The sequence below is a fragment of the Sminthopsis crassicaudata genome, chromosome 2, assembly GCF_048593235.1.
Source record: "Sminthopsis crassicaudata isolate SCR6 chromosome 2, ASM4859323v1, whole genome shotgun sequence".
NCBI lineage: Eukaryota > Metazoa > Chordata > Mammalia > Dasyuromorphia > Dasyuridae > Sminthopsis > Sminthopsis crassicaudata.
In genome coordinates this window covers 350,913,444-350,935,928 of record NC_133618.1, presented here as the reverse complement: position 1 = coordinate 350,935,928, position 22,485 = coordinate 350,913,444, and the positions used below count along the sequence as shown (strand labels likewise).

At 34.3% G+C, this 22,485-nt stretch overlaps 1 protein-coding gene across 3 annotated transcripts in view; it reads left to right on the top strand.

Annotated features, from left to right (window-relative positions):
- Positions 1 to 231: 231 nt before the first annotated feature.
- The window catches only part of PYGL (glycogen phosphorylase L), a 126,987-nt gene continuing 104,733 nt past the window's right edge, over positions 232 to 22,485 (top strand). Inside the window, exons 1-2 of one of the 3 annotated variants that reach the window (XM_074290792.1) lie at positions 232 to 471; positions 21,835 to 21,936. In XM_074290792.1, the coding sequence (XP_074146893.1) occupies positions 21,865 to 21,936 (72 nt within the window). In that variant the 5' untranslated portion in view covers positions 232 to 471; positions 21,835 to 21,864. Of the gene's footprint in view, positions 472 to 10,749; positions 11,249 to 21,834; positions 21,937 to 22,485 lie in introns of those variants that run through there. The other 2 variants (XM_074290791.1, XM_074290790.1) reach the window with 2 other exon arrangements.

The window sequence follows — 22,485 nt, the reverse complement described above, 5'->3', positions numbered from 1 at the left end:
TAAATTAGATTAAGAGCCAAGAAAATTTTTAAGGTAAGAAAAGGCTTAATTATAAATTAATATGCATTTTAGCAAAGATACTAGAGTAATTTATAATTTCCTTCTTTCTTCCTCCTTTCATTTTACAGAATTTTACAGAGGCAAAAAAGGATTAAGTGATTTTCACAGTCTGTGTGGATTTGAACTCAGGAGTTACTGACTCCAGGCCTGGTGTGCTATCTACTGCATCACTTGGATGCTGTTTATTGACTAATATGATCAGACCTGAATCTTTCAGTTGAATACTGAATCGATTGCTGTTGTGAGTAAGGCAAAAAAGCAACCAGAGACTATTGCAACAGCCATTTATTATTTATTATTGTTACAAGGTTTCAAATGAATGTATCTGATTTTTTATATTTATAAAAATGCTATATGACCTTTGACAAATGATAAGGGAAATAGAAGAAAGAAGATTCATCATCATTACAGGTACAACTGGAAAATTTGATTTGAATGTTTGTGATTATTTTAACATATTTTGAGTTATCTTTTTATTCTTGTTTCCTGTTCAATTATGTCCAACTCTACATGACTCCATGAACTACATAGTTCATCTGATCCTTCTACCTATCATCATTCCCTAAAATTTGTCCAAGCTTACTTCCATAACATTATCTATTTCATCCTCTATTGATCCCTTCTCTTTTTAATCTTTAATCTTTCTCAAAATCAGGGTTTTTTCCAATAAGGACTCTCTTCTTATGTGGCCAAAGTAATCAAGCCTCAGCTTCAATATTTAATCTTCCAATAACTAATTTCCTCAAATACTGACTCATTTGATCTCCTTGCTTTTCAAGGTACTCCCAAAAGTCTTCACAAACACCATAATTTGAAAACATAATCCATTACTCACAGACATACATTCCTACTGGGGAAAAATATAGCTTTGACTATATGAACCTTTTTCAGCAAGGTGGCATCTCTGCTTTTTGGTATACTGTCCACATTTGCCATAGCTTTCCTTTCAAGGAGCAAACATCTTTTAGTGTCATGGCAACACTTACTATCTGCAGTTATCTTTGAGCCCAAGAACATAAAATCTGACACTGCTTCCATTTTTTTAAACTATTTTTCAATTGGGAAATGACTTGCATTCTTGAAAATATGAATCAGTTCTCTATGAGAAATGAAACCATTATTAGAGACACCTGCTGTAAAAGTTTATTTCCCAGTTTTCTGCTTTCCTTCTAATATTGGTTGAATTGGCCTTATTTTTACAAAATCTTTTTAACTTAATATAATCGAGATTGCCTATTTTAAATTTCATAATGATCTCTATCCCTTGGTTAGTCCTGATTTCTTCCCTTCTCTATAGATCTGACAACTAAACTATTCCTTGATTTTCTAATTTGTTTATGTATCAGCCTTTATACTTAACTCATGTGTTCATTTTGAGCTTTTCTTGGTAGTATAAGATGTTAATGCATACTTAGTGATTGTGGATCTCAGCTACTATTTTACAAATTGTGTTCCCCATCCAACTCTGTAAACTCCATCTTACCATCCTTGTCCCAACAATCCCAATGTTCCACTCAAAAGTTATGCACCTCATTCACCGTGCTCTCTAGAATGTCTGTTTACTCTGTGACAAAGTTGCTTTTATATGAAAGTTTTTCTTTCTCATTCCATTTGTCTTCTAGCATTCAGTGAGAACTGGTTCTGCTGATGCAATAACTTCTCAGAACACCCTTTCTAGCATTGGTTGAACTCTCATTCTTATCCAAGACTCATTTATTATAGTCAATAGACTATATACAATAGAATATACCTAAAGGTCCCATCTCTAATCCATGAGTAATATTCTCTGTCTTTTCTTTTTCCCATCTCATTCCTCACCCTGCCTTTCTTCACATCCCCATTTCCTCACACCAACCTGCTATCTGACTCCATGCCACTTTTGCTGCTTGTCTCAGGGCCTTATTAAAGCATAATTACCACTCTGTTTCCTGCTGCCAATCTTAGTCTTTCCCACTGAGTACTCAAAGAACCAGTTTCTATTTCATACTTTTATAAATTATCAATTCATTTTCAAACACCCTAACTTTGCAGTTCAGTAACTTATTCATTCTTTTCATATGAATTTAGTCACCCTTCTGAGAATTTTGTTTCACATATTACTGAAAAAATAGAGGCCATATCTCAAGAGCTCTCTTTTCTTCCTTGTGTCTTATCTCAGAACATTCAGATGCCTTCTGTCACTTCTCTTCCTTCATCCTTATCTCACATGAAGAAATGATGAACCTCTTTTCAAAGGCAAACTCCTTTACATGAACAAGCAATCCCAATTCATTCCACTTCTATATCAGATTACCCTCTCTATCACCCTCTCTCTAACTTTCAGTCTTTTCCTATCAACTAATGTCTTTTCTGCTGCTTGCAAACAAACGTATATCTTTCCAATTGTTTTTAAAAAACCTCTCAATAGATTTGTCAGTCTTGCTATCTTTAATCTATGTAATTCCTTTAATTCTTAAATTTGAGAAAGTCATCTACAATTTGTGCCCTCACTTTTTTCTTCTTCAGAATCTGGCTTCAGATATAATTCACTGCAAACTGCTTTCTCCAAAGTTATCAAAGCTCTCTTAATTGCCTTAGCTAATGAATTTTCTCAATATTCTATTTTCCCGATTCTTCTGCATCCACTGATACTGTTATCACCTTCTTCTCCCTGATACTCTATTCTCCCTAGGTGTTTGAGACACCTCTTTCTTGGTTCACTTACTATCTAAATGACTTCTTCTCAGTATCTGTCTTAAACTTTGGATATTCCCTAAGGCCTGTCCTGAATCCTTTTTTTCTCGGCTACCATACACTTCCCTGGTGATATCCCCATGAATTCAATTAGTATCTCTATTCAAATGATTCTCAAATCTATCCAGTCACTCTCCTGATATACAGTTTTGCATAATCTTTGCTACAGATATCCAAAACCAACATATTCAATTGAGCTCATTGTCTTTCTCTCCAAATTCTCCTCTATTTCTAAATGTCCTATTACTGTCCTAGCTACTTGAGATATACAATTGCTATTTCTTACTATCACTCTGTCCCATTTCTAATCAGTTGCCAATTTCAGTCAATTATATTTTTGAAACATCTCTTAAATATGCCTCCTTTTCTCCTCTGAAACTGCCACCATCCTGCTGCAAGATCTCATTACCTCATACCTGGACTATTGAGATAATTTGCTCATTGACCTACCTGTAGCAAAGATCTCCCAATAGCTCTCAAATTTATCTTTCTAAAGTATAGATTTGCTAAGCAATTGCAAAAATATCAAGTGCTCTTGGATAGGTTGAGCGAATATAATAAAGATGACAATACTACCCTCCTAAACTAATCTATTTATTTAGTGCTATACAAATCAAACTCCAAAGAAATTATTTTACTGACTTAGAAAAATAACAACAAAATTTATCTGGGAGAACAAAATGTCAAGAATCTCAAAGGAATTAATGAAGAGAAAAGCAAATGAAGATGGCCTAGCTGTACCAGATCTAAAACTATATTATAAAGCAGCGGTCATCAAAATCATTATAAATTAGTTAATCAATGGAATATATTAAGCTGAAAGGAAAGAATAGTTAATAATTATAGCAACCTAGTGTTTGACAAACCCAAAGACCCCAGCTTTTGGGATAAGTATTCACTATTTGACAAAAACTGCTGGGAAAATTGGAAACTAGTATGGCAGAAACTAGGCACTGACCCACACTTAACATGATATACTAAAATAAGGTCAAAAGGATTCATGATCTAGACATAAAGAATGAGATTATAAATAAATTAGAAGAATGTATTATAGTTTATCTCTCAGACTTGTGGAGGAGGAAAGAAGTTGTGACCAAAGAAGAATTAGAGATTATTATTGATCACAAAATAGAAAATTTTGCTTATATCAAGTTAAACAGTTTTTGTACAAACAAAACTAATGCAGACAAGATTAGAAGAGAAGCAATAAACTGGGAAAACATTTTTACAGTCAAGGGTTCTGATAAAGGCCTCATTTTTAAAATATATAGAGAATTGACTCAAATTTATAAGAAATCAAGCCATTCTCCAATTGATAAATGGGCAAAGGATATGAATAGACAATTTTCAGATGAAGAAATTGAAACTATTTCTAGTCATATGAAAAGGTGCTCTAAATCATTATTGATTAGAGAAATGCAAATTAAGACAATTCTGAGATACCACTACACACATGTCAGATTGGCTAAGGTGACAGGAAAAGATAAGGACAAATGTTGGAAAGGATGTGAGGAAACTGGGACACTGATACATTGTTGGTGGAATTGTGAACCGATCCAACCATTCTGTAGAACTATACTCAAAGTGTTATCAAACTGTGCATACTCTTTGATCCAGCAGTGTTACTACTGGACTTATATCACAAAGAGATCTTAAAGAAGAGAAAGGGACCCATATGTGCAAAAATGTTTGTGTCAGCCCTTGTTATAACAAGTGGCTAAAAACTGTCCATCAATTGAAGAATGGCTGAATAAATTGTGGTATATGAATGTTATGGAATATTATTGTTCTGTAAGAAATGACTAGCAGGATGATTTTAGAAAGGCCTGGAGAGATTTACATGAACTGATACTAAGTGAAATGAGCAGAACCAGGATGTTATTATATACTTCAACAACAATATGACGATCAATTCTGATGGATGTGGCTCTCTTCAACAATGAGATGATTCAAATCAGTTCAGTAATAAAGAGAATCAGCTACACCCAGATATAGAACAATGGGAAATGTGTATGGACTATAACATAGCATTTCCACTCTTTCTGTTATTATTTACTTGCATTATTGTTTTCCTTCTGGGTTTTTTTTTTCTTTTCTTTTTTTTTTAACCGTTTTCTAGATCGGAGTTTTTTTGTGCAGGAAGGTAACTGTTTAAATAGGTATACATATATTGGATTTAACATATACTTTAACATATTTAACATGTATGGGACTACCTGCCATCTAGGGGAGGGGGTGGAAGAAAGGAGGGGAAAAGTTGGAACCAAAGGTTTTGCAAGGGTCATTGCTGAAAAATTACCCATGCATATGTTTTGTAAATAAAAAGCTACAATAATAAAAAAACAAGTTTAAAAATCAGTATCTTATGCCTTTTACTTCTTCCATAATGCTTTTGTCTTCAAGTGTTTGCTATCTGGCTTCCATCTCCATCACTCTATTGAAACTACTCTTTCAAAGGTGATGAATGAACAAAATCATCAAAGCCAGTATTTTATTTTGCTTTAGTCCTCATCTTTCTTAATTCTTCTGTCATATTTGAGGTTTTTTTGTATAACACCTCCCGTAGCCTGAGACATATACTTCTTTGGATTTGTAGTCAGTGGTTTAAAGATCAGACTCTTCTGTTCCTAGAGGGGGAAAATGCAATTTAATTATTTTGTCTTGTGTAATAAATGTGGGAGAAAACAAAGAGAACAAACATTATTACACTCAGTTTGAAGTAGGACTTCCTCTTCTCTAGGATGATTAGAGAAAGCAGATTTTATTCTGAACCCCCAAATAAAGAAACAAAAGAGAGATTTCTTAATAATGTGATTAACTGGCTGTGGAATCAGTGGAAGTAGAATAAAGGAAATCCCAAGGAATAATGAGGTCCCAAGTGAGGTCGTATACCATGAGTTTATGATAGGGGAAAAATGGCTTAATTTCATTACTTTACCAAATAATACGTAGTATACTGGGACAGAAGTAGAGATGTTTTCAGTGTAGTGCTTAACAAAAATTGATTGATTGACTGACATAATCTAGTTATTCCTCAATTGAACTTTTGTGTTAAAGCCATTTTAATAGCTTTCTTCCTTCATTATCAAAGAACCAAATTTTTTAAACCAGTTCTACAATCTTACTCCCATACCATAGTTCCTACCAAAAGTGTGTGCATGAATATTAATTTATTGTGTAGCAGGCTCTGAAAATGAGAAGATCCAACTGTTAGTCCCAGCTTTTTAATGAAATCACTTTGTAATCTTGCAAAACAAATAAGTAAAAAGGAAAAAAACTTCTGAGAATGAAGTTTTTCATTTTTAAAATAACACTGGACCAAATGGTTTCCACAGTTACTTCCAGCTCCAAATTTGAGTGGCTCTCTAACTAACTGAGGGATGTGTAGCTGATGTTCCAATCACTAATATAGGTAGACAATGTGTGATCTATGACCCAGGAGGAGAAGTAACATCAAGTTTATTGATTCACAGTCCTGAAATGCAATTTGGTGATATTTATTTAAACTTTTGACTTCCCACAACAGAATTTAGGAATATTATGGACTACAGCTGCTAAAGCTGAACATCCTTTGCTCATTATCAATATGAATAGCATACTATTGAAAAGATTGGTAGACACAGGTTCAGCTCATACATTTAGGGGTGCCAGTTGGCCTAGTCATTGGCTAAAGATTCCAGCAAACACTTATATGTCTGGCATAAGAGGATCAATAGTAGCTAAAATTAGTGCTATCCCTTTGAGATGGAAATTTGAAGATAAAACATAAGTTTTTATTTATTTTACAGTTGAATGGATTCCCATCAATCTGTGGGGAAGAGACATCTTATAAAGTGAAAATTTTCAGGCCTTATTAGAGTACAGGAGCAACTTGACCAAGGACATTTACAAGCTTCTCTAAGTCCTTGGAATTCCCCTGTATTTGTTATAAAAAAAGAAATCTGGAGAATGGAGAATGTTGATTTATTTGAGAAAAGTAAATGAACCTATGGAAATAGTGGGAGTTCTTCAGCTTGGACTTCTGTCTCCTCGATTCCCTATGAAAAAGGAGAATATGAAAGGATTTGTCTTTTCAGTGCCCAGCATTAATTTACCTGAGCCTTATAAAAGATTTGAATGGACAGTTTTGCCACAGGGAATAAAGAATAGCCCTACTATATGTCAAATGTATGTGGCTGCTGATCTTATTCCTGTAAGAACAGCATCTCTAAAAATTATGTTGTTACCACCATTATATGACATTTTAAGGGAAGACAGTGCTTTAGACTCCATGCCAGCTTACAAAAGAAGCTCAAGAGACTTTGAGAGAGATTGAATTGGCTTTATCCAATATGGTTGAAAGAATCACTCAAAAAGTATTGGAAATATCAGTTTTTGCTACAAAAGAGGCACTCACAGCAGTCTTTCATCAGGGAAACAGTGTGATGGAGTGGGTGAATCTCCCAGCACAACCAGAACAAAGTCTTATTCCTTACCCAGTGCTTGTGACTAGAATTTCATTAAAGGGCATTAAGAGAGTAGTACAATTATTTGGGATAAGACTTGACAAAATATACACCTTTTATAGCAATGCACAAATTGATGTGTGTTGTGAAACTATCTCAGAGTGGAAAAAAGTGTATTGGTCACAGCTCCAAGCCTTGTGCATGAGTCTGCATTAATTACATAATTGGCAATGGATTTTTGATGTTTGTTTAATATATATCAGCTCTTTAAAGAACTTCAAGAGCAAGTGAGGAGGCATTCAAGTAAGTATTATATCCTGCATGCCCATTTTTAAAAATTAATTATTTATTTACCAGATATATGCATGGGTAATTTTACAGCATTGACAATGGCCAAACCTTTCGTTCTAATTTTTCCCCTCCTTCCCTCCCCCCCAGATGGCAGGTTGACCAATACATTTAAATATGTTAAAGTATAAATTAAATACAATATATGTATACATGTCCAAACAGTTGTTTTGCTGTACAAAAAGAATCAGATTTTGAAATAGTGTACAGTTAGCCTGTGAAGGAAATCAAAAATGCAGGCAGACAAAAATAGAGGGATTGGGAATTCTATGTAGTGGTTCATAGTCATCTCCCAAAGTTCGTTCACTGGGGTAGCTGGTTCAATTCATTACTGCTCCATTGAAACTGATTTGGTTTATCTCATTGTTGGAGAGGGCCACGTCCATCAGAATTGATCATCATATAGTATTGTGGTTGAAGTATATAATGATCTCCTAGTCCTGCTCATTTCATTCAGCATCAGTTCATGTAAGTCTCTCCAGGCCTTTCTGAAATCATCCTGTTGGTCATTTCTTACAAACAATAATATTCCATAATATTCATATATCACAATTTATTCAGCCATTCTCCAATTGATGTGCATCAGTTTCCAGTGTCTGACCACTACAAAAAGGGCTGCCACTAACATTCTCTGCATGTCCATTTTTATGGTGGACTTTCAAATCCTACCTTTGAAATCAGACTGCTAGAGCTTTGGTCTAGCAGTGTCTCTACTGAGTCTGTAACTCAAAAAAAAAATCATGGAAAAGGACCCATATGTACAAGATATTCCTTTTTGTAGTGGCAAGGAACTAGAAATTGAAAAGCTCTGCTCAGTCACTGTGTGGCCTTGCCCTCTCCCTGCTCCAATACTGCTTTCCTCTAAAAGATGAGGATGAACTGGATGACCTCTAAGAGCTTATCCAAATGAATGTACACTTATGAAATTCGTCAACAGACACAGAACACTTCCTCTTGGGTCCAGAGATGCGTGGCAGGATGAGGGAGTGGAGAAGGGGTTACTATTTCCAAAAAAGGACATTCCAGAAGAGTAACCAGCAAGGGTAAAGGCCCAGGGAGAACAGTGAGAAAAGCAGGGCACCGTCTGTACAGGTGGTGGTCCAGAACGCCTTGGGCCAGAGCGTTGAGGAACAGCTGCCAGTCCTCAGCAAGTGTCAAGGGGGCCTCCTATAGCTCGAGCCAAAGGAAAAGACTGCCCAGGAGGGTGGCCCCAGGGCTTACCAGTACCAGTAATACCAAGTACCGAAGCCTGGGTCCGCTGGGTTGGGTGAGGGCAGCAGCGGGTACCATCATTTGGGGAATGGCTGGTTATATGAACATGATACAATATTATTGTTCTACAGTGTTATGCTTCTGTTTCCCTGAATTGTTCTGCCTTAGTTTCCTTGAATTGTTCTTCCTCAGTATCCCTGGTGGCAACCCCCCTTTCCTGGCCATTAGGACTGAAATAATAGGACTGGGAGCTCTTGATCACTAGCATTCCAAAGAATCATAAACTCCAGATGGTTTATCTCAAATACGTAGATGGGACCCTCTGAACCAGACTTAGTGGCGCCTAGAATCCCAATTTATCAGAATATATGATCCTTCTTCACCCCCAACCTGTCAGAACTGAATTTATGGTCCTTTTCTGGAACTTCCCACTCACCAATGCTCTACCCACCTTTGTCTTGTTTACCTAATCTCTGGAGCCCTAAAAGAGTCACTAGAATTCCTTCTTCATGGGTTGGATGCTTTGAGACAATAGTCCCATCCTCCCAGTTGGCTAAAATGGCTTAGCCAGTCCAAACTCTCCCTCCAGTAAATATTAAAATATCTCTATCTTGCCTCAGTTTCTCCAGCATTACAATTAGAAATATCAGCAGACTGCTGAGACTTACATGAACTAATGCTAAGTGAAGTGAATAAAGCCAACAGAACAGTGTACACATTAACAAGATTATGTAATGATCAACTGTGAGGGGCTTGGCTTTTTTTCAACAATGGCAAATTTCAATAGACTTGCATTCAGAGAGAGGACTATGGGGACTAAATGTGGTTCATAACATAGTAATTTTCACCTTTGTTGTTGTTGTTTGCTTACTTTTTTTTTTCTTTGATTTGATTTTTCTTGTGCAGCATGATAAATATGGAAATATGTTAAAAAGAATTGCATATGTTGCATTACTTGCTGTATAGGAAAAAAGTAAGTAGGGAAAAAAGTAAAATTTGGAGCACAAGATTTTGCAAGGGTGAATGTTGAAAACTATCTTTGCATGTGTTTTGAAAAACAAAAAGCTATTATAAAAAAGAAGAAAATTGGAAAAAAATATTTTAAAGTACATGTTCTTGTACACAGTAACAACAAGATTGTGTGATGATCAACTGTAACAGACTTAGCTCTTCTCAGCACTACAGTGATCCAAAACAATTCCAATAGACTTGGGGTGGAAAATTCCATCCACATTCAAAGAAAGAACTATGGAGACTGAATGCACATCAAAGAATACTATTTTTACTTTATGTTGTTGCTTTTTCTTTCTCATGATTTTTCCCTATTGTTCTGATTTTTCTTTCACAACATGATTAATAGGGAAATAGGTATTGTACATGTATAACCTGTACCAGATTGATTGATGTCTAGGAGGGAGGAGAGGAAAAGGAGGGAAGGAGAAAAAAAAATGGAACTCAAAATCTTACAAAAATGAATTTGGAAACTATTTTACATGTAATTGAAAATATTAAACGGGATCGAAATTATATGTTCACAAATGCTTTGTTGCTATTGGGTTTTTTTTGTGTGATATTTGAGGACTCAGCAGGAAAGTTTCAGTAAAAAAATCAGTTTTAAGATCTGATCCCTTTAAAACACCATAGATTTTTATCAATTTAAAACTAACTCAGGCGGGAAGATAGCTGAAAAGACATTCAGATATTCCTTCTGTTGTGCTGATTGAACCGGAAAATCTCCAGGATTGTTTCGTTCTTTGAATTGTGTGACATCCTCATTCCCAGAGCTCCGGGAATTAAAGGAGTCCAAAGCAACCCAGGTTACAATAAAACTAGAAATACCTCCTCTTCCCTTGACCGTTAAGGTTATTTCTCACAGCGGGGCAACATCTTTATGGGAACAGGAGGTTGAGTCAGAGGAGCAGAAATGTTTATCACCATTCAATAAACCGATTTTTTTTTTCTTTGAAGAATCATATGATCTGACTGAAGACCCTTCCCTCTTAAGGATCTCCTCTGACATAGCACAATTTAGGGCTCTGCAGAAGGTGGGGCAGTGTAGAACACCAATGAGAAGTGCTTCCACTCAGAGGTGGAGCCTCAAAACTTATTCTCTCCTAGCCCTATCTCCTGACTTGCACCACCATAACCCTCAGCTAGTCAAGTTTTTCTAGTTCTCTCTGGAGTGGACATACCTCCACACCACGGTCATGGCTAAACCTTTGACTGATCAGGAGAAGCGCAAACAGATTAGTATCCGTGGCATAGTAGGAGTTGAGAACGTAGCGGAGTTGAAGAAGGGTTTTAATCGGCACTTGCACTTCACTCTGGTCAAGGATAGGAATGTGGCCACCCCTAGAGACTATTATTTCGCCTTAGCCCACACGGTGCGTGACCACCTAGTGGGGCGCTGGATCCGCACTCAGCAGTACTACTATGAGAAGCATCCCAAGGTACTAAAAAAAAGACTCCTCTCTTCGAGTCACTATTCTTCTCTGCATCCTAACGCTTCTGAATGCTTTTCTGCTGCCCTGCTTTCCTGGTGCAGCACTTCTAGCCTCAGTTGGAAAGAGCTGAATTTGCAAACAGACTTCTTGGATTACAATCTCCACTACTTAATTCTTGTAAAATGGCAATTTACTTCATCTCTTCAGGCTTTACTTTTTCCTAATTTCACATTTTACTCTTACTGTAAAATAATTTGTTATTTCAGAATTTCAGTACCGAAGGAATTTTTGGAAATCATTAGTGAATTCACACACGACAACACACACACACACACGACACACACACACACACACACACCACACACACATTCATGCTAATAATGGTAGAGATTTATATAGTGTGTTCAAGTATCTAAAAAAAAAAAAATCACCCTCCCCTCAACCTTGAATATTTTTTATTAATTTTATATTTATAAATTTTTGACAGTACATATCCATGAGTAATTTTTTATAACATTATCCCTTATATTCATTTTTCCAAATTTTCCCCTCCCTCCCTCTACTCCCTCCCAACCTTGAATATTTAGGCAATAATCCCTGCTTTACAGATGGATAAACAGTTGAAACCTAGACTTAACCTACCATGCACATCCCTTCCCATCTTTGCCCTAATAAATTCCTTATTTCATGCAACAAACATTAAGTATCTCCTTTATGCAAAACACTGAAGTAGGAAATAGAAGGAGGTGAAGAATTCATATAATAAAAGATAGCTACCTTTATGGACCTTACCTTTCACGAGGTGGAAGAATATGGTGCATACACAGCTAGTCATATATTCTATAAGGGCATTGAAAAGACACAAAATAAAATGTTGTGTGAGTTTGAAGGGAAAGTATTATTTGGTGAGGAAAGATCAAGGCAGGCTTGATGGAGTAGATGATATTTGAAAATGTCATACAAAACATTTCTGGATCTGTTTCCTCATCTGTAAAAGGAAGGTGTTGGACTACCAAGTTGTTTTTGTTATGTTTTTTCCCATGAACTCTTATTATCTTTTGATTCAGATAATTTGGTTTCAAATCCTGCCTCTGACATTTGCTGGCTTTGTGACCTTAGACAAGGCATTTCTCTTGTCTAAGCTTCAATTTTCCTATCTATAAAGTAGAAACTCTCCTTGTACTAGGTACCTCACAAGAGTATAAGCAAAGTATTTTGTAATTATAAAATGTTATTTTAAAAATGGAAGATATCATTACTATAATTTTTTGTCCTTCTATGAACAATCTCCTTTGGATCAGGATCAGGGCCTCCAAAGGATGACTAGAAATAACAATGAAGTACCACTAGGCTAAAGATGGTACTATTCCCTAGATCAAATGAGATAATTTCCCAGTAATTGCTGCATTATTTGTACTTAAAAAAAAACTGTCTTTAGAATTCAGGAATATCACACCAAAGCCGAATTTAATCTTTTATTTCTAATAGGAATGAATTTTTCTAAAGTGATTTAGTATGACCCTGAAATCACAAGAAAAAATATCAGTTTTTGTAGCCTAACTGATATTGGTTAAAGCTTTGTACCAAGTCATATTTTGCCCATTTTGTTTCCACTGGGCATATACTTATTTAGCAAATAGATTTTGTTAATGCTTCATTTTGCGAGTGCTCACTTCCTATGGAGCAAAATGATTTTAAATGGAGATCTCACTCCTGGTAAAGCATCACATTATAAGAATTAAAATTGGAAACAACCTCAGAGGATATTTAGTGTAACCTAATAAGGAAAAATGAAGCTCATGTATGACTATCCAAGTAACTTAATTTGAGCAATTATAATGTATAATAGAAGTAACTATTTGCATTTATACTGCATACCTATTAGCTAGGTAATCAGAGGAATATTTATAATTTTTCCAGTTTCTGAAAGGATTAGGGAAATGGGAGAATCAGCTGATTGTGAGGCAATAGCTATAGGAGGGAATTTTAGGATGATCTAAATCTTTTTCTGAATGATTGATGGGAAAATTACATAATTTATCATATCAGCTGTTTATTTTCTCTGAGAAATGGGGCTTCTAAGGAATATGGATAAAAAAACAACAAAACTTTAATTTTAGGCAATATTTTGAACATCTCTTCCATTAAATATTTTCTCAAAACAATAAAGAAGATATAATTCAAACTTTGTATTGTTCCTTTATCATTTTGCCTCAAACGGAACTAAAATGCAAACAGTAAGCAAGAAATGTCCTTGACATTGTTCAGCTTTCCAGTCTAGGAGAGGGCATCAAAATAATAGTAGAAACAATTTTAGAAACGGAAATTATATCATTTGGGGTTGAATTCCAGATTTTCAGTTTATTATCTGTGTTATATTGACCAAGCCATTTAACTTCTCTTATCCTTAACCTCATTATTTTTAAAATCATTGTCTTTGAACAGTTTCAATAGAGAAACATAGGGATACATTAGTACATTAAGGTCATGTAGAACAAAGTACTTATATGAAATCTGGAAGATACTGAAGTAAGATCTTATGGAAAAGATGACATTGAGATTGAGCTTTAATGGATGGCAGCAAGCAAAAAAAAAAGAAAGAGAACATTTGAAATACAAAGAAGATAAGTGAAAGTACAAAAACACAGTTCTGGTTTGGCTGTTGCATAGAGTGCTTTGGGGAAATAAAACAAAATAAGGCAGGAGAGGCAGGGAGGCACCAGATTGTGGACAAAATTGAATGAAGATCAAAGGGGTTTGAATTTAAATGAGTACACAATAAGGACTTTCTGGCGATTTTCAGGTCCAAAATATGTGACTACACATCTGCACATGAGAATATTCTGGCAATAGTATGAGAAATAGAGTGGAATATGAGTAGTGTGAGAAAAGCAATTCAAGCTTATCTGTTAAGTCTAAATCAGTGGTGTCAAACTCAAATAGAAAAAAAAGGGCCACTGAATTGTACATTGGCTAAACCATGTATATTAACTTAGAATATTAACATGATTTATGTTTTATTATATTTTTATTTTTTAATAAATATTTTCCAATTATATTTTAATCTTCTTTGAGTTTTACCTGGGCATTTTGTGGGCTACCTTTACTGAGTTACATGTTTGACTTCTGGCTTACATGATGGTAAGAAAAATGTGAATCTAGACAATGACCATCTCATTTTGTAGATGAAAAAATTGACATACAGAGAGAATAAGTGACTTGTTCAATGTGACACAGGCAATAATTACAGTTAGTGTTAAAGCCAGGATCCACTAACTCTAAATTTGATGGTTTTCCTAATGTACTTCACTGCTTCCAGGCAGTGAGAATAGAAAAAAGTAAACAAACATGAGAGATGAGGTAGATACAATAAAACTTGATCACTAATTGGCTCTTCCTTCTCTATCACCTTTAATTTCCCAATATAATGACATTAGGTTTTTAGACATGGATAATAAGCTCAGATTTATACATTATTAAGGTTGAGGTGCTAGTGCGATATCCTTGTGGATATGCCCCTCTTGTGGGTATATAGTTTTAGGGTTTATAGAACTTTTCCTCAAAAATAAATCAGTGAAGTAGGTCATACAAGTATCATTTAGTGAAAGATCATTTCTAGAAAAGACAAAAAATTTCTGTCCTATTCCATCCAAATTGAATGCATTTTACTAACAAAGAAAAATAAATAAAAATCCCTAATAGTTACAATGTCTGACAATAAAATAATGCAACATTGTTTTCCAAAAATCATATGGTTCAATTACACATGTGTTCCCTCTAAACTCTATTCTCATCAAGGATCATAGGGAAGTTTATTTAGATAGGTCTTGGAATGGTTCTGTAAGATATTAATGAGAGAAAGAGGAATCTTTTAGGAGGGAATGGAAAGAAAGGTTGGGAGAAATTATCTTACCTTAAATATCTTTGAAATATATTTCAAATATATTGAATTGGTAAATATGTTTTGTTGGTAAATAAGGAAATGGAAGGAAGGGAAAATTAGAGAATCGGAGATTGATGAAGGGATTATCCCTAAGGAAAACAAACTTTAACTAAAGATGAAAATATTCATTGCATTTTCAGGTGACAAAGCATTGAAATCTGATGGAGTACCCATTAATTGGGAAATGACTGAACAAGTTATGGCATATGGATATATATGATAGAATGCTATTGTGTTATAAAAAGTATGTGAATTAATTCAGATTGAAGGAAACAGAACAAAGAAAACAATTTGTACAGTAGCATAATAACCAATCACAATTCCAGAGCATGAAAAATGCTACTGACTTCTTGGTAGAGAATGAAAAGACTTAAGAGTACCAAATAATACACACTTTTTTTTCTTTTAAATGTGGTCAGTGCAGAAATTTATTTTTTGCTTGAACATATACATGGAATAAGGTTTTGTTTTTTTTCTTTCATTCTTAACTGATGTGAAGGGAGGAAGAAACAGGGAAGTGTTTTGCTCTGAAAAATTAAATTTTAATTTTTAAAAAGAAGTTATTCTCTTACTCCCTTGAAAACCATCAGGTGTTGTGATCATCTAAATATTTCTAAAATAATTAAGTAGTGTTACTACCTAATAATTGGTCTTTAAACCTTCTCTGAATAGGACTTAATTTTAAAAATTGAATTGTCTTACACAATAAAGATTTGCTAGAAGAAAAGTTGAGTGGCACAAAAAGTCAGTGAAAGATGCTTAATATATAGAAAGTGTGACATTATTTATTTATTATATTACATAAAGTGTTATAAGCCCATTTTGGAATCTTCTCCATACAGGATCTCTTCCTGAAAAAAAAAAATCAGTAGAGGTTTTATCGCTTGTGTTATGGAGTAAAAGACTGATAATCAAAGTGTATAGTTTGGTAGAAACTATCAAAAGACCTGTTTCTGAGGTTTCATAGAAAAAAAAAAAAAAACCTCAAATTAACAAACCCATAAAAGCATATGTTGAGACTGCTTAACAGAAACCAGAATATCCCTTTGGGCCTTATGCAAATGATGAAATTCAGTAATTTCATTCAGAGCAAAAGGGAAGTGACATCCAAATTTATTAAATAAGTAGATAATACAACATTAAGATAGTCAGAATAATTTATAGGAAAAGGTTGTCTGGGCTAAAGGCATTTATAATAAATACAATTGTAAGCAGTTAGTAGGGGAAAAATGAGAATTTTGAGTAATGGGCTAAAAGTGTATTGAGTAGCTCAATTTAAGAAAAATAAATTTTGAGTAATAATATAATATGTACTCTTGTGTAGATAATAGCAAGAAAGCTGAATTAACAACATAATTTTAAAGACAGAAGTTTACAGAGAATCTGTTGAAATATGGAATCCTGACTAAAATCATAATACTTTTGAAAACAAATGGCCAAGAGAACAAAGGTCATAAAGCAATAGGCTGACTGAAGATCACTTTCTGGAAAGTATGGCCAAAAAACCAGAATCATTTTGTTTACAACTGTGACCTGAATGGGTAAATTTGGAAAGTGACTATAAAGTTAGTGTGTGAGAAACTAAATTCTAAGAAATTGGCATTGTGAAATTCAGATGGGACGAGGTACAGGTCATAGGTACAGGTCATACCAGATCCTGCAAACAGTAGACATAGCCTAATCATTAGTCAGATTGTGACAACTGGTTATAAGACCACACCACTGAGGTAATTTGAGAAGCAGAATTATTTTCTGTGATAATTATGAGTTAGATTTCCATAAATAACTAAGGTGTAATGTTCTGTTTCTCTAAAATGTAATCTTTCTCTTGGAGCAGGTTTCTTTGGGGAGTTTTTGGAGACAGGCTTGGCTTCAGTTCAGTTCAATAATCCCAAAATGCAGCCAGGAGTTAAAGTCCAGATCCTTTATTGTGTCCTTCAAAGTTTTGAATCTTTTCCTGGGGTCCGGCTAGCTTTAATAGAAGCCTATCTCTCTCCTTGGTTCCCAAGAGCTCTTGCTAATAGTCCTTTGTCTCTTCCAGCTTCAGCCTCTAGCTCCCTCTGAATCCAAAAGCCTCCAGCCAGCACAAAGGTTGAAAATGGAATGAATCTGACTCTCTCTCTAAGAGTGTGGGATTGTGGATTTCTGTGTTGTGAATCTCCTGGAAGTCAGTCCTAGTTCTGAATCTCCCAGAAGTCCATGAGAAGGCTTTTCCTTTAGACTTATGAATCTCCTGGACTTGTGAATCCATTGAATCTTGGCTCTGAATCTCCTCGAGCTTCCCCCAAAATTCTCCCCTTGTCTGAATCCTGACTCTCTATATCCTCCCAGAGAATGGGCTTGTGGGTACTCCCTGGGCTTGTGGGAGCTCCTTAAAAGTATGCTCTCTTAAAGATGTGAATCTCATGGAATTCTAGTAAATACATTACTGAACTAGAGAATTGTTAAGTACCATGCTAAATTAGATAATTATATCCATTCCAATGATTAGCACCTTGTAAGAATCCTAACATTAAGGTATATTTGAAATGAGAATTAGCACTTAATTCAGAGGAAACTATTACCAATGAACCAGTACTGAGAAATAAATAATGGTATTGTGTCCAAGTTCTTAAGAGTTCATAAACAAGACAATAGAATTTTGCTGAAAGATTCTAAGGTCCAGAAAATATTGGAAAAATTTGAAATAGAAACTGAAGAAAAACAGCTGTAAATTATAACCATATTTTTGAAGGAAAGAAAAAAACCTTGAAACTAAGATTTCTCATCTTAAGAAAAAATGGAAATTTAAGTGGAACAGACACATGTTCAAAAAAATCAAGATGTTTATCTTTCAGATATAAAGAAATAACTAGATGTTAAAACAAATCTTTACCTTATATTAAAAAAAAAAAACTATTAAAAGAAGCCAATACATTGATATAGTAGTTCAAGGATACTGAAGCTCAGTTTGCTTTCTGGTAAGCACAGAGATACTAAAAACAAACAAAACAAATAAACAAACAAACAAACAAACAAAAAAATAGAGAAAAAAACATAGCTTTATGTAAATCAAACATAATATTTTTATCTAAAATAAAGGAAGATCTTAATTTAATCAAAGGGAAAGAACTCAACCAACAGACAGCACCTTTCTTATGTAAAACCTCACTTACAGAAACAACCAGGAAAAAGACTATCTGTAAAACTTAGAAATAAGAACATCTAGCCTATGTATCTTAGTAACTCAGCAAGTTCAGATATGTACAGAATTACCAATGCATCGCAAAAGGACAACCATTTTTTCCACTAGACTAATATATTGTAGAAGAAGTAACTACCTGTGCAGTTAGAATTTATTAATGGATTATATGTAATGTTTTGTATTTTGTAGTCTTGTTGCTGTCTTGTATATGAATTGCACATTTTATTATGTGATACATTATTACAATTGTTTTATTGATATATTTTTGAAAGGTATATGTAATGTTATGCATGTTTTACTATATTTAATGTCATAATACTTATTATTATTATTTAAACAAAACAATTATTAAATTCTTAAAATGTGCCAGGCACTATGCTATGCATTAGGAATGCAAATACAAGCATGCAAAAAAGAAGACATGTCCAGAATATAAACAGCATGCTAAAGACATGATCAGGAAGTGGTGTAAAAGCCTAGATCCCAGTAAGATAACATGAAAGCTTAGAGGAAGGTAGAAAACATGGTTGATAGAGTGCTTGGCTCACAGGCAAGAAGAACAGAGTCCAAACATAGTCTTAAATACTTTAATCTCTATTTGCCTCCTAGTTCAATTTGCCTACCAGTTCAACTTTACACTGTTTTATTTTCTTGAATCCCTTACTACTTTTTCTTATCAAAAACTTTGTGCTGTCAAATCCCAGCCTTGGATTAAGCTAAGTATCCTCTGACTTCAATCATTGACTGTTAATTGGACACATTACAGATTTGTGTTCTGTAATGTCGACTGGATCATCAATGCAGCAAGACAATCTTTTTATAGCTCCCTGATTGATTCTCTATTCTACTCACCATAGTAGATTTTCTAAGCCTTTTTCTCCCTCTTCAAACCTCCCATTGCTACCTCTTTGTCTTCTCAAGTGAGAATAATGCCTTATATTTCACTGGGGGGGAAAAAAACGGAATTCATTCTCTGTGAGCTCCATCTTCTCCCTTGTCCCTTTTCTTCTCTCAGTCTGATGTCTTTTGCAATTATCTCATCCTTCACTCCTATTTCACATAAAAGTGTAAATCTCTTTGCCAAGATACACTCCTCTACATATGCAAATAATTCCATTCCATCCATTTTTTTTAACAGATGACTTGACCAACCACTCTCACTAGTGTCTTCCCATCTTCCCATTTACTTGATGCTTTCCTGTTGCCTACAATCATGCCCATGTTGTCTCCATCCCCATCCAGTCCACTAGGTGTCATCTGATATCTCTTCTTTCTGTTGCAACTAATTAGAGGCCATCTATTATCAATGCCACTACTTTCTTTCATCTGACTCTTTTATTAACTCTTTATAGTCTATCATTGAGCTGAAACTATTCTCTCCAAAGTTGCTTATAATTTCCTAATTGCCACATCTAATGACTTTTTTTCCACTCTTCGAACTTCATGACCTCTTTTCAGCTTTTGACACTGTTAGTAAGTCTATGCCCCAGTTATCCTCTCTCATCTGGCAGAAATGATATCTATTTGCACTTGAAATATAGCCCACATGTTTTAAACTAGAGAATTCACTATCCCCCCATTGGTAATGGTAAACATCATCATTATTATTTACATAAATAAGCACTTAGTAAGGTGCTTGAATTGTGATAGATACTATATTATTCATTAAGGATGTAAGCAAGCAAGAAAGAGGAGATGGAAATTTCTCCTTCCAAAGATAGTATATCTTTACCTGAGCACAAGTAAACAATTGGGCCTAGGACTTTCCTACCTTTGATGGCAGATTTGTAAGTTTAAGACTTTGGGACCTCAACTTCTGTTGAGACTGAGAGGCCACAAAAGGAATTTCCTTCATTCTAAAGCAGTACTAATAAATTGGAGTAGAAATGCAGGTGAGTACTGTGACTCATCTGATAAATCTGAAATTGTAGACGGTCATTATGCTGTTCAATGTTCTTAAATCTTCCAAAGATATTCATCGTTACAATATTGTTTTTATTATATAAATTGTCATACTCCTTTTAGGAACTAATTAGACCTTTTATAAGGATGCTACAAAAGGTTTTCAAAAGGAATTTTATTAAGTGTTGATGAGGGTTTTTTGTGCAGGTGTAAAGATAAGATATCATAATAGTTTTTCAGAAAATTTTGTAAGACTGAAATTACCTTGTCATCGGTAAAAGGGAAATAATTGTCCCTTCTCCCCCATAGTAAAACCTAATACTACTATTAGAATGGTTTCATTCCTATACTCAAAAAAGTTATCAAATTGTGCATACCCTTTGATCAAGCAGTGTTACTACTGGGCTTACATCCCAAAGAGATTTTAAAGAAGGGAAAGGGACCTGTATGTGCAAAAATGTTTGTGGCAGCCCTCTTTGTAGTGGCCAGAAACTGGAAACTGAGTGGATGCCCATCAATTGGAGATTGGCTGAATAAATTGTGGTATATGAATATTATGGAATATTATTGTTCTGTAAGAAATGACCAGCAGGATGATTTCAGAAAGGCCTTGAGAGACTTACATGAACTTATGCTGAATGAAATGAGTAGGACTAGGAGATCATTATATACTTCAACAACAATACTATATGATGATCAATTCTGATGGACGTGGCCCTCTCCAACAATGATCCAATCCAATCCAAATCTGTTCCAATAGAGCAGTAATGAATTGAACCAGCTACACCCAGTGAAAGAATTCCCAATCTCTCTATTTTTGTCCGCCTTCCTTCACAGGCTAATTGTACACTATTTCAAAGTCCGATTCTTTTTGCACAGCAAAATAACTGTATGAACATGTATACATGTATTGTATTTAACTTATACTTTAATGTATTTCGCATGTATTGGTTAACCTGCCATCTGGAGGAGGGGGTAGGGAGAAGGAGGGGAAAAGTTGGAACAAAAGATTTTGCAACTGTCAATGCTGAAAAATTACCCATGCATATATCTTGTAAATAAAAAGGTATAATTTAAAAAAGAATGGTTACATCCAAAAGAACTACAACAACAATAAAAACAGCAACAATGATGCATTTATAGTGTTTTTTTTAAGATACACAAAATGCTTGTAATGTACCAGATACTGGGCTAAAGACTGGGGATACCAAAAAAAAAATTTCCCTGTGTTCCCTGAGGGAGTTTACAATCAAATGTGAGAACCAACAAGTAAATATATACAAGGAAGTTATCTACTTTAAAATAGTGCAAGTATTATCACATCATTTTACATGAAACCCAAAAAGAGTGCAAAAATTACAACATTACAAAAAATTACAACATTTACAACATATCATGTTTTAGAAGATTAATCAGTTTTATACATCAAAAAATTAATGTGCACAAATATTGACAAGCAATTTTTTCTCTTTTGTTGATGATTCAGCATCTCACACTTTTATTTTTAAAAAAGTCATAATAATGTTCCCCTATAAAAAATCCCTCTGTTATTCTTTGTTTCAGAGAGTTTATTATCTTTCATTGGAATTTTACATGGGACGTACTTTACAGAACACCATGATCAACCTTGGTCTGCAGAATGCTTGTGATGAAGCAATTTATCAGGTAATATATACATTTTGGAAGCATAAGAGATCCTTTACAGCAGTTTTCAAACCTTTTGAATTTGGTTAGTGAAATACACAGTTTTTGTGTAAAGCCCTTGGCTAAATTCCATGTGTAGAAATATTCAGATCCTTACTTTTTTTTTTATGTAATGCTTTCAATTTCTACATGATATTCTTTGTTCCTTAAACCCATCTTCTTTCAAATGATTTATTTGTAATATTCACTAAGTATAAAATCTTTGCAACTTTCTTTAATGTTTTATGTTGCAAAGCAGAAAACAAAATCCTTCATTGTAATGGGCCATTACACTTCACTTTCAATTAGTTTACAATTAATTTGGATTAAATAAATTACATTCAAGTGCAACTAGGAAAGCTCATCTATAAAGGTTTGTTTTTAAACATTGTAACATTTGATTTACTTTTAATTGTATTTTTATTTATTTTTAAAGCATAGACATTTTTTATTATTTTTTCTTCAGTTCTAAATTGTATCTCTTTCTTTATCTGTTTTCCATCCTATGAGAAAACATAAAAATCCAAATTT